Consider the following 12,960-nt stretch of genomic DNA (forward strand, 5'->3'; position numbering starts at 1 on the left):
GAATATCATTTAATATATATCAACCATTATCACTCTGTTCGCAGCAATCAACTAACAATGTTTCTCTCGCACACCAAATCAAGCCAGCAGTCAGCAGCCAATCAGCAGTACTTTTCTCTCACATCAAATCAGCACCAGCCACCAGCGACAGCACAACGAACAGAGTGTATATACCTTTGACCACTGTATGTTGCTGATGTGGTGTTGGTTGCACAACTACAAGTCTGCTAAGCTGACGCGGTGGTCATGTTCACAAATCACACCCACTTGTTAGTTATTTGATGAAAATTTTTCCTTTTCATTCATAAAGATGACCCACGTCTTATTTTGTATACAGGTTTGTAATTTTTATATTCAGTGTGGTGATGGACGATTTGTTTACGCACTTTAGTTTTTGCAGTTATGATATGTCAGATCTGATAATCTAATTAAGTTACAACCAAGCAGATGTGTATGGATTACGGAACACAGGAACGAGGTCAGAGAACCCTTTGATATCCTATGCACTCAACTTGATTTTCAATTTGGTGGATTTATATTGTTATGTGCACACATCAAGACTACCAAAACCAAAGGTTATGCGATCTTTGTTGAACGTACAACGGAACTTGACACAATTTTTTAAATTGCTAAAATTCTAAACATATAGAGATCCATCTAGTGTTAATAGAAATTATCGCAATTCATGCTCAATCGTAGCAAGATACATATATTCTACCCGCAAAAAAAAAGATATAGGTATTCTACTAGTAAAATAGTTTTACGAAGTCTAATAACACAATTAAAAAAAATCATCGCTTCGTTCCCACGTTCCCCTTCCTCGCTGCCTTTTGTTTCTCCCGTTCACCCTCTATAGGAATTCCCCCTCTATATCTCGTGGCCTTCTTTCTAGCGGCGACGACTGGGGCGAGCGCCGCCGCCCTACGCCAGGTACCCTGGTCTTTATCGGGCCCTTCGCCAGGTCTGCGTCGGGCTTTTCGCCGGCGACGAGCACCCTCCAGGTATGCCACCCCTTCTCTTCCCTTCCTGCCGTGCGAAATCGAGCACCCAAACCATAACATAATAATATCTCTGTCTTCGGATCTGATCCAATAACAATTGCATACATTTATTATGCCTATTAATTTCGATTTTTTTTCTTTTGCAAAAAATTATCGGGTGTACACCCATGTCTTCCCCCCTGGCTGTGATATAGGCATGCCTGATTATCACGGCGGCGATGTTGAGGAGATGGAGGATGAGTACGACATGAACGAGCCGGTCGATGACATGGAGGAGGAGGAGGACGACGGGGAGGAGGATGAGTACCAAGAGCCCGCGGTTAGGGACTCCGATGTCGAGGAAGAAGAGGACGAGGACCAATCGGTGTGTACCTCTTAATTTCACGTTTCTCTAACGTCTGGGGACATGTCTGGTATATGTACTTTATGCATGCTTAGTTTTCCCGTGGTGGGTTCTGCTGGCAAACATAACTTTTGAAGGCTCTGCAAATTGATTGAGCTAAGTTACTTAATGTTTAAACCTGTGAGTTGAGAATGAACATAAGCAATGACTACTGCTATGATTCCACTATCCTCCAAAGGATATTGATGCTGCGTCTGATTTCCTCTACATCTGTGCTGAATTTCTTATATACTTACATATATTTACAATTTTACTTAACATTGAAGTCCATTTCAGTGTTGGACAGAAAGAAAATGTCGCTGAGTTATTATTTTTTATGTATTTCTGTGCAACTGGAGCCAAAACTTGGAATTCTCTGAAATTTCTGTTCTATTTAGCGTAAGGTTCACGACACATCAGCAGAAGATGTAAGAAATGGGAAAGATATACAAGGAATACCTTGGGAGAAGATGACGATCACAAGAGAAACATATAGGCAGACCCGGCTAGAGCAGTACAAAAACTACGAGAACATACCTAATTCAGGAGAAGCAGCAATGAAGGTACAGCCTATAAATCAACTTACTTTCCATAGGGAAAAAATACTCATCACACAGGGAGTTATTCTGGTATAAAGCAGGCATGCAAGTCTACTGAGAAGGGCGGAACATATTATGAATTCAGACGAAATACTAGATCAGTGAAATCTACTATCTCACACTTTCAGGTGAGTACATTGACACTAGCTTATTTGCATCCTGTCTTTGTTTGCTAAAGATAATTTTCTGCAAAATAATTACCAGAGCCATCATTAGCTCAATTCTTCACGCCAGATGTCTGGAACTCTTTTCTTTGAGTATTGTGTACATGCAGGATCACTTAAAACATTGGATTAATCTAATTGAGATGCTACTGTACATTGTGTTAATACAACTTCACTTTTCTGCAAATGGTGCAGCAAAAACTACTTGTTTTTAAAAGCATAACCAGCATAATGTAATTAAATTAGTGAATCCTCTCACTTATAATATTGAATAAAGAAAAAATATCTTCTGCTTAAGACACATCAACACATCATTAAGAAACTCATAGTCGCAGCCCTGGGATTTATCTTCATTCTTTGTGTACCATACAAACACACTGTCGAGTTGTGGACGCATTAGTCAGCTGCAGTTATCAGCACTGTAAGCGGTGACAACTCCGGCCCAGCTCCCACAACATCGACCGCAGATTACAGATTATGCTGTTTGCATCTTCGTATAGTTAAGATATCTAGTTAGGAGGATAAGTTGATGATTTGATAGTCAGTTTGTTTGGGAGTTTGTTAAGCGCTCATTTTATATCAATGGCTTCAGCAGTTGAGTTGAATCTAAGCAGAAGTTGATCCATAAATCCATCCAATAGCTATTCAGATCCTTAACTGAGGGCGAACAACAACAACCTCCACCCTTCTGCCCTTCCAATCAAATCTACTACCTATATCACAAGCACTCTCCATAATCCTGATTATTTCTGAGTTCCGACGTGACAGAGAGTTGAACTGATTTTGATGGCCTAGCCCGTTAAAGATCTTTCATTTTGGTTAGATAAAATATGAAGGCTAACGGTAGAGATGTCAGCTCATTCGTGTCCCATAACATCAGTGGTGATGGGTGTGGTGAAGGAATGTTGCTACTTTGAACTCGTTTGTAAAGCTGGTAACCCCAGCATTATCTTTTGCTTTCAATATAAAGCAGGGCCAAGGTGGGTCCAAAATATGAAGACTAATTGTGGCAAGTCTTGATTGATGCTGCTTTAATCTGTTTCCAGTGCATAAATGTTATTTGTTCAATAAGGGGGAAAATGACTCTTTTTATATCTACAGCTGAGAAATTTAGTATGGGCCACATCGAAGCATGATGTCTACCTATTATTCGATTACTCTGTACTTCATTGGTCGGCCTTAAGTGGTGTGGATACAGAAATTATGGATGTAGATGGACACATTGCACCAAGTGAGGTGGGAAACACTTTTTTCTTAAAAGGAAATTCCCATTTGAAACATTAGCACCTATATTCATGATATTGCACTGTCTTATTGCAGAAGCACCCAGGAAGCATATTAGAAGGGTTTTTTCATACTCAAGTCAGTACCATGGCAGTGAAGGATAATTTGCTAGTAGCTGGTGGTTTTCAAGGAGAGCTAATATGCAAAGTAAACTTTTCATGTTACTTAAATTTAAGTTAGGAATTGATGAAATCTTATTGAATTGGAAATACTGATAATTTGTTGTTGTTATCATTTATAAACATGATGCAGCATCTAGATCGAGAAGGAATAAGCTTTTGCTGTAGGACAACATTTGATGATAATGCAATTACCAATGCATTGGAGATATTCAACACATCTAGGTAAATGATCATCCTATGTGGTTAGACATTTAACCTTGTGATCCGGACATCAGAAATAAAGGCCTATTTTGACCGCTGTTTGGGCTCCTTTTGTTTTTGGGTCCTGCCCTCTTTTGTGAGCAATTCCAAAGTAGAAGTTAGACTAATTTTTTTTTGCATTGATCGAAATCCTAGATTCAACTACTGCCTCCTCAATCCTACCCCTATCTATACTTCTGGTAAAATTTTTATTTTTTTTGGGACCTGATATTGGCATTCAAATTTATCTACCCCCTGGCCAAAGAAGAAAAAAAAAACCTCTGATCTCACTTTTCTTTTCAGTGGAGCTCTTCACTTCATTGCATCCAACAATGACTCTGGTGTAAGGGAGTATGATATGGAAAGATACCAGCAGTATAAGCATTTCCGATTTGATTGGCCAGTGAATGTAAGTACATTTGTTTTACTTTTCCCAATTTTTGGCTTCTTTAATTTTGTTTATTTACATAAGAGAAGGATCCTAAAAATAAACCGCAACCATGGGGAGAACATGTTTCTTAGGCTTTGTCTTAAGAGTGGGGAGTACCGATATATGTTTTCAAAGCAGTAAGGCAATGCAAGGCGATCCACCGCCGCCTTATCGCCTAGGCGACGTGTTATGGCAGTGGGCTGGGCCTGTATGGGCTGAGTAGAGCCCAAAAGGGAGGCCCGCGGTACTGTTCACACGGCTACAGCACGCGTGAACAGTACCCCCCGTGGGTGATTAGGGTTTAGCAAGGGCGCCTAGTCTGCCTAGTCTATAAAGGTGGCCTGAGTCCTAGGGTTAGAGTTATCGAAAAAGAATAGAACCAGCCTTAGGCGGCCTGTTCTTCGGCGATCTGGCCGGGTTTCCTGCCCGGCCAGGCGTTTCAGTCCTCCTAATATAGTCCTACCATAACACGACGCCTAGGCGGACTAAGGTTACACCTTAAGCAAGGCAAGCCGCCACCGCCTTGTCGCCTATGCCACGCCTTGAAAACATAGCCGATACTACACGACCTGTGAGCACCTAGATTCAAGCCTGGGTAGTTGCCTGTCAAGTGTCAACTGAAGGCTCTACCAACCACGAAGCATCCTCTGAGACTATTCAGATTTAATAGAGCGTACCTAGTGCTGAAAGCTCCCACTGCAGCTTTACTGTCAATTATTTTTCAAGGAGGCTGGTTCAAATCTGGGACCTCCAGGACACAAGTGGAGAGACTATTACTGCGCCCAGCCTGCCCTTCCAGAATATTTAGGTTAATAATAACTGCAAATATTCAAAAGGCATATACGGCAAAAAAAAACAAGGATGCAAAGAACCCAGGAAACCAGCCTAAACCAAGAGGCTAAAATTACTAAATGATATCAATCGGTAGCCAAGTCATTACATAACTTATCATTGAATAAAAGGATGTCTAGGCATTCAGCACCCAAGCATGTGGTAGGAATTCCTGAGAACTCTCTCCTTCAGCTATTATATATCTGCCAACAGAAGTCTTTTGCAGCAGTGCGTGTTACAGCGGACTTTGTCAAAGATACAATTATCAAGCATTCTTTTGACACAATCATTTCTAATATCATTCCAGTTTTTTTTAGCTTAGATTGTTCCAAGGACCATCTTATAACATGATAAGGCAAACTTGATTGACTATACTATTGTTTTTGGTCTTGCTACTGTCTTGTTGACAACCCTATGAGAACATGCAGACTGAATTGATGACGGTTCAGTAAAAAGAACAAGGTCGGAGAATACTTAGTATTGTGATTCTATTCTTGTTGAATGGAATTTCTGTTCCATTTTGTTCTTTCTTTTCTTACCAGCGTGCAAGACTGCAAGGAATAAAATTAGAGCTGAATAGATGATTCAACTGGAAGGCTAAAATTCAGATATTCATTTTCTGTTTTTAAAATGCCAGATAATAGCTATAAACACTTCTTTGCTGTATTTGTGTTGCTGATATTACAAGAGCAGATTTCATTTGTTTCAGAGTTCAGTGCAGTGTGACCTAAAAACGATTATGTGGTGCTTGTGAGATTTTGCATTTTTACCCATTTGATTTAGTACTTTGTTTCTTTGTTGACACAGCATACTTCATTGAGCCCTGATGGAAAGCTTGTTGTTATTGTTGGCGATGACACAGATGCTTTGCTTATTGATGCTAATTCAGGAAAGGTAAGTGTTTTGTTGCAAAAGCAGGTTTAAAAGTCAGAATTTTTTTTCAAAATATCTGTTAGTACATAGATTTAAGTTAATACGTCTTGTATCTGGAAGCAGGCTATTCATTCAATGAAAGGCCACTTGGATTACTCCTTTGCGTCAGCTTGGAGCCCAGATGGGCGGACTTTTGCCACCGGTAACCAAGACAAAACTTGCCGGATCTGGGATGCCAGAAATCTCTCCCAGTCTGTCCATGTCTTGAGAGGCAATGTTGGAGCAATTAGATCTATTCGCTTCACGTCAGATGGACAGTTTTTGTCAATGGCAGAGGCAGCAGATTTCGTCCACATCTTTGACATCAAAAGTGACTACAACAAGAGACAGGAGCTGGATTTCTTTGGTGATGTTTCTGGTATGTCTTTCAGCCCCGACACGGATGCACTTTATGTTGGAGTCTCAGATAGGGTATATGGCAGCTTACTTCAGTTTGGCCGGCGCTATAACTACTCATACCTCGATTCACTACTGTGAACATCAAAGCAAACAAGGTGTTGGGCGTCTTATGTCTCAGCTGTGCTGATTGTCAACCCAGATTAAGCATCCCAATCAGATTTAATTTAGCTTGGTGTTCTCGTCAAGGATCATGTACCCTGTTGTATGTGTATATAAAGAACTGTATTCTATAGACACCTACAATCTGCTTTGAGATAGAAATCAGGTCAGGACTCAAACCTATTTCAATTCGTTGTAGCAGTAGATGAATCCATAAAGTCAGAACTTTGCATACTAACTTGTATGTGACGTTTCATAGTCGTGGTTGGTGTGCATTGCTGTACTGGTATCAAATGCTTGATGGGCCATTCTGTACTTGTATGTTGCTCCTTTGAAAATTCAACGTTCCAGCCGTCAGCAACATACATACACCAGTAGATTGTAACCTCCAAGAAAAAAGATCACCGTCTGCCCTTATGGAGACCACAGACACGGACCAGATCTGCCAATATGACAATGACAACCTCAGCCCAACCCATACACTGTTTTCGGCTGGCTGGTGCTGATGGCTGGTGCTGATTTTTTGTGAGAGAAAAGTATGGTTGGTTGGCTGGTGCTGGTTTTGTGTGAGAAATATTATTGGCTTGATGCAGTGAAGATGAAGTGTATGACAATCAACAGCATCTCGTACGCGATGGGTGTGGGTCGGTGGGCAAACAATTAAAAGGAACTAATATCGTTATCCTGATGAACTCCATGTTAACAGTTAACTCAATGAACTATTCTAAGTTCTCTACTTTAGCATCTAATCTAGCTTAATAGAAAAATTAATTGCAAGTAGAAATATCTCATTGGCCATATAACCTGTATCATCGTTTGCACATAACCTCATCCGGTGAACACCATGTTAACAGTTAACTGAAACATGGCAGTGTGGCACCAACTACATGAACAGAGCAACCGGAACCCAGAATTTCAAAGGACTGAAAACGGAGCAGCATACAAAGCAGGAGGAATTTTGTTAAGCTACCATATTAAGCTATCAACTAGCATCAACCATGCCGTCAAGATAACCCAAGCATTCAGAAGAGTAGTCGATGTTCAGTATCCGGGAGGATTTTTGTGCCGCAGCAAAGCTTTAAAAGACTGATACTCTGATATCAAACCGAGACAGTTTATTCAACAGGTGAGTCAGGTGCAGAACCTGAAACATCCCTTGAAGAACCCCAGCTTCCTTCGCCTCAGCTGAAAACAATACATTTGGACATAATATAGTATACCAGACCAAACAATGAAAATGAACTAATATTGTTATTCTTAGCAACAATAGAAATTAAAACTCGGAGCATTAAATGAGAAGAGCCTTTCTGTTGAGGTAACAAAACTTGGAAATGTGGACAGTACCCAAAATTAAAATGTATAAATATTACCCACCATAATTTAAATCTAAAGCAGGCATAACAAAAAAATACGGAACTGTAAAACATCAATCAAGTCTAAAATGCTAGGTTTGGACGTTAGAACCTAGAGCACATTTTTTGTAAGTAACAACCTAGAGCACAGTGATGCCAAGCTGACAACCAACAAAAACTCTCAAACATGGACCCAAATCATACTTCAATTAATATCTAATATGGCCAATAGGATAGGGATGGAATGAACTAACGCCCACCTGGTTGCTGTGGCCACACTTCTTCTTGCGGCAGTTCCTGGCCCCGGGGGGCAGGGTAGCATAGCATCTGGAAGGAGAAAAATGGTGAATAAAGATATGCTTTGTCATGTCCATTGCAAGCAAAAAATGATTTACCAACTTTTTGTGGGGAATTATTAACCAACTTATCATCTAAGCCAATCCAAGAGACATACAAAACATGCAAGAATTGCAGTTTAAATGAATGTGATTTTCTTTTAGGGAACAAAACCAATGTGATTTTAGAGCTTGTTCAGGTAACTTACTCGCACATCTAATTGAGTAACCAGTTTTTTTGCCAGACAATTGTAGTGTAGTTAATCACAAATGCTTCGATTTCACCATTCATAATAAGCACTCAATAACAGATTAACGAACAAAACAATTTCTGCACTTGCAGCGAAGTACTGACTGGGAAATTGGTTCGTAAGGTAATTTTGTGGATTCAACTAATTCATCATTCCTGACATCCAGAGGACCTCAAAACCATGCAATTAACTTGCCAACATGACGAACAAGGGACCTGATCGGAAATTACAACTCAGGCAAAGTAAAAGGGATCTATCCATCCTACCAGTGACAAACAACCGCTGGACTTAGACAACACTAGAAACAATGCAGCAGATCGATCATTGCCGTCACTCGATTAAGTTTCACAGATCACGCAAACACATCCATACAACACATGGAGCATCTATGAGTGCTTACTTGCGGCAGATCATCTTGTTGATGTTGTGGTTGTACACGAGGGCGCGGAGGTTTGGCTCGATCCACCAGCAGCCGCCGAGGAGGCCAAGCTCCAGGTGAAACGTGGACTCCTTCTGGATGCCGTAGTCGGCCATGGTGCGCCCGTCCTCCAGCTGCGTCCCCGCCAAGATGAGCCGCTGCTCGTCCGCGGCGACACCTACAAGCACACGACAGCGGATCGATTGAGCACGGATCGAGCAAAACCTAACCAAAAAAATTGACGCACGCGGGCAGCCGAACTGGTAAAAGCAATCGAAGCAACAGCGAGATGGAGCACGATGCAGCGGCCAACAAGGCAACAACACAGATACACGCCAATACCTTCCTTGTCCTGGATCTTAGCCTTGACGGCGGCGACGGTGTCGCCGCCCTCGACCTCGAGGATGGCGGTCTTCCCCGCCAGCGTCTTCACGAAGACCTGCATCTCCTCGATCTCACTGGAGTCCTCGCCCTGGTTCGAGGGATCGATCGATCGCTTGGTGATGGCGGTGGGAGTGGAACCAAAGGCGGCGCCGCGGGTGCGGCCGTTATATAGCCGGCGGCCACGGCCAGCCGCAAAGCCCGCAACCGCAACGTAGCGCGCCCGCCAAGTCACCGTGGAGAGGAAAACGCTAGCTGCCAACCTGGCGCTCAAATGGCGAAGTCGCCGTGACATTACGATGGTTAGGAACGGTAACCACTAACCACCTGTATTAGCGCGCTAATACTCAATTTGCCACTCACCGAGGCGCTGCTAATTACTTCCGGCCCAGATCGGCCCATCTGGCAGTAACAGCCTCGGCCCATCTGGCAGGAACAGCGTCGCTAGTGAGATGGGGTGGGTCAGGTACGGACGTACGGTGCTCTGAAAACTTCTCCAACCAACAGCGCACACGCATGGAGGCGACGGACTAGGCGGCGACCTAGGGTGAGACCTCGCCGGCGCTCCACCGCCGAGGGCCGCGATTTTTCCCCTGACACCGTTGATCGGGCTGACCAAGGGACTGAGGCGCTCAGTTACCGGCCCTAGCAGAGGGTGTTTAGGGTTCGCAGCATGCCCGTCGAAGGCCATGTGCGAGGTGGGCGACCGCACAGGGCCTCACGAATTGGAGGGTCCCCAAATTATTCTGTCAAGATTCATAGCAGACGGCAATTTAGAGCAGCAACAGCCCATGTCCGCTGGGACTATAGGGAAATAAAGCAACAGTGGTCCATGACTTGTTCAACCGATCGACGTGAATATTGACACCATAACCGCGTCGCTCGTCACTCGACGGCCGACGCCCATCCGTGCCGAGGTTGAGGTGCCGTCTCCGGTCGCCGCGCCGCCGGCCGCACCGTCAACGGCTTACCGCGCCGCGCCGGCGCCGGTGCCGCGACATACTGTCGTCGGCTCGCGGCGTCGCGCTGTTGCTGCTCTGTCGCCGGCTCGCCGCGTCTCGCCATCGCCACTCCGTTGCCGGCTCGCCACGCCATCGCCGCGGGCCTCCAATTGCGTTTCGCACACGGGCCTCCAAATCCTGGAGACGGCCCTAGTTCGCAGACGCGAAGACTGACCTGCGGTGGTGGCAGCATCTTCCAACGCGAGGATGGGCAAGGGAGAGAACGAGCTGGATGTTCTGCTGAGGAAGCTATTCTCAATGCCGACATATAGATGCGCAGCATCTAGAAGCACGAGCTCGTCTCCTACGAAGAACAAGGCGCCTCCAAGGTGGAGGACTGCCCGGTGCAATGAGTTGTTTTAGTTGGAACTGACGGGGGCTGGGCAACCCCGCGACGGTGAATGAGCTTCGTGAGATGACGAAGAAGTATGCCCCGTCCATGCTTTGTGTACTAGAAACTCAAGTTCACAAGTCACGTGTAGAAGGTCTTAAGAGTACGCTCAGTTATAACAACGCTTTTGCTGTGAGCAGTTCAGGCCGTAGCGGGGGTTTAGGGATCTTTTGGAACAATGGAATAAAGATTGAGATTTTACCTTACTCACAGTATCATATTAATACTATTATTACTGAGGCGGGGTGTGAATCTTGGAGGCTTACCTGCATTTATGGAGAAGCGCAGACTGGTGAAAGGTTTAAAACATGGGACATGCTGAAGCATATCAATTCATCGTCATCTCTGCCATGGTTGTGCATTGGTGACTTTAATGAGGTGTTACATCGAACGGAACATGATGGTGTGCAGGAGCGAAGCTACAGTCAAATAGCCAGGTTCCGTGAGATGGTAGATGTGTGTGGTCTATGTGATCTAGGCTATGAGGGCAGAAGCTGGACATATGAGAAGAAGGTTGCAGGTGGCTCTTATTGCCGAGTTCGGCTGGATAGGGCTCTAGCTACACCAGACTGGAATGCTCTCTTTCCCCTAGCGACTGTGCTACACAGGGCGGCGGCGGCATCAGACCATGGACCCATACTGCTGCAGTGGAGGCAGGAACCGGAGGACCGACGATCAAAGGGGAAGAAAAGATTTCATTATGAGATCAGTGGGAGTCGCATGAGGAGTTCTCACCTTGGCTGTCAAATGTATGGCAAGGGGACAAGGCACTGACCCTGGATGATTTAACTCGCAAGCTCTCTGATTGTGACGGAACCGTCAAATTAAAACTCTAATTAAGCGTAATGTCCGTCATTTGAACACATCGGGCTCATTAGTTTAACGGCTTAATTTGGCGATCCTTTCTCAACCCGCGGCCCGATCGAAACAACACCGGTAGTCCCACGCGAAGGTGGGCGCAGATGGTACAAGCACAACATAATACTTGAAATTACAAACACTATAGGGGGACGAAACGTTAGGTTTTACAACCGAGTTCAAATATACACATAATTTTACAAAAGTTGCATAATTTACAAGCTTTACATCCGAGGTACTGAAATTCAAATAGTCTAGATCCTATAACTACTCTAGCCTTCAAAAGCCCTGACTAACCATGACCGGTCAGACCGGCCCGCACATCAACAGAAAGGCTGAACACTCCGCCCTCAAGTGTGCAACCCGACCAACCCCTATCCTAAGGGTCTCGCTCCACGACCTGCCACCCCTCTGCATGCCGGCGAATGAACTTGACGCAACAAGGGCAGAAGTCGACACCCTGGGGTCCTGAAATAATAATGGTGGCAACAAACCCTGAGTATTCTAATACTCAGCAAGGCTTATCCGACCAGTGGGTATAACTTAGCCCACATATCTAGACATGCACGGCCTTTGGCTGGTGGTTTGTTTTGCAGAAAAAGCAACTAGAGGTGTATCCTTACTTCCCATGTTTTAGCCCCAGATTTTAGATAGATAGGCTCTTACTAATGTTTGCCTATCTAAACACCCAAGTTGGGGCATACAAAAATTAAGATTTCAGAATAGTATCCATTTTTATGTTTCTAATATTCTATCTCATTTGCTACGGTGTGACAAAGAGATCAAGACCCTCATAACCGCGAGACACGGCGAATCGATCCGATTTAACCTTGCAAGGTGGACCTAACCAACACGGCACGTATTTGCCCCGTCGGACTATACACGCCAACCATTCCCCTCCCTGCCTCAAACTACAGAACCACCCCACTTTCATATAGTCAGCCGAGCTCAACGTGAGACCACCAAAAGTAAACATATGCATCCTGTTTCTCCGCGACTACTCGACTCGCCCTATGGGGTGGTGATGCAGTTCTGTACTTTCGAAGCGAGGCAGTACTAGGTTTACCGGTTTCGACTACCTCCTACTCCAGGCATGCGGTTAGTACAATTCAATCCCCGATCAGCACTGCCACAACGACCGGTCCTTAATCGACACGGACGGGGCTAAGACACCCAGGAACCCTGTCCTGCTGCCATCTAACATCATCATCCCCGCCCGGTCTCACATTTCCATATCCATTCCATTACAAGTCAAATACTGAAGTACAAAGATAATAATGTATCTCGCGAGTAACCGGCAATTACTCGGCTTCTAAAGCTTTCCTATATCTCACGAGTGACAAGAGTCACTCGACTTCTATCGCGACTATTAAGCATAGCACTTCTATCGTCCTATACATACTAGTATAACTCAGGGAATCCTAGGGGATCATGCAACTAAGGTTCCAAATAATACCAACACCTAATGCACAAGTAATAGAACATATAC

General features: G+C 44.3%; 2 protein-coding genes across 4 annotated transcripts; one reads left to right on the plus strand and one right to left on the minus strand.

Annotated features, from left to right (window-relative positions):
* The first annotated feature begins 814 nt into the window (after positions 1–814).
* LOC120652952 (uncharacterized WD repeat-containing protein C2A9.03-like) lies at positions 815–6,778 on the plus strand. Of its 2 annotated transcripts, none has more exons than XM_039930918.1 (10): positions 815–1,001; positions 1,196–1,365; positions 1,782–1,946; positions 2,024–2,110; positions 3,248–3,382; positions 3,467–3,577; positions 3,683–3,774; positions 4,096–4,201; positions 5,861–5,947; positions 6,050–6,778. In XM_039930918.1, exons 2-10 carry the CDS (start codon positions 1,198–1,200, stop codon positions 6,461–6,463), a joined length of 1,365 nt encoding a protein of 454 aa, XP_039786852.1. In that variant the 5' UTR covers positions 815–1,001; positions 1,196–1,197; the 3' UTR covers positions 6,464–6,778. The 2 variants fall into 2 exon arrangements, with proteins under 2 accessions (XP_039786852.1, XP_039786851.1); XM_039930917.1 differs by having other exon boundaries at positions 837–1,001; positions 2,021–2,110.
* Positions 6,779–7,251: 473 nt separating this feature from the next.
* On the minus strand, positions 7,252–9,413 carry LOC120652955 (ubiquitin-like). 2 transcript variants are annotated; one of them, XM_039930922.1, is made up of 4 exons: positions 9,183–9,413; positions 8,823–9,018; positions 8,097–8,163; positions 7,252–7,669 (listed from the first exon to the last, which is right to left on the minus strand). In XM_039930922.1, exons 1-4 carry the CDS (start codon positions 9,283–9,285, stop codon positions 7,616–7,618), a joined length of 420 nt encoding a protein of 139 aa, XP_039786856.1. In that variant the 5' UTR covers positions 9,286–9,413; the 3' UTR covers positions 7,252–7,615. The 2 variants fall into 2 exon arrangements, with proteins under 2 accessions (XP_039786856.1, XP_039786857.1); XM_039930923.1 differs by lacking the exon at positions 8,097–8,163 and having other exon boundaries at positions 7,587–7,669.
* Between the last annotated feature and the right edge of the window lie 3,547 nt (positions 9,414–12,960).

Source organism: Panicum virgatum, chromosome 9K, assembly GCF_016808335.1.
Source record: "Panicum virgatum strain AP13 chromosome 9K, P.virgatum_v5, whole genome shotgun sequence".
Classification (NCBI taxonomy): domain Eukaryota; kingdom Viridiplantae; phylum Streptophyta; class Magnoliopsida; order Poales; family Poaceae; genus Panicum; species Panicum virgatum.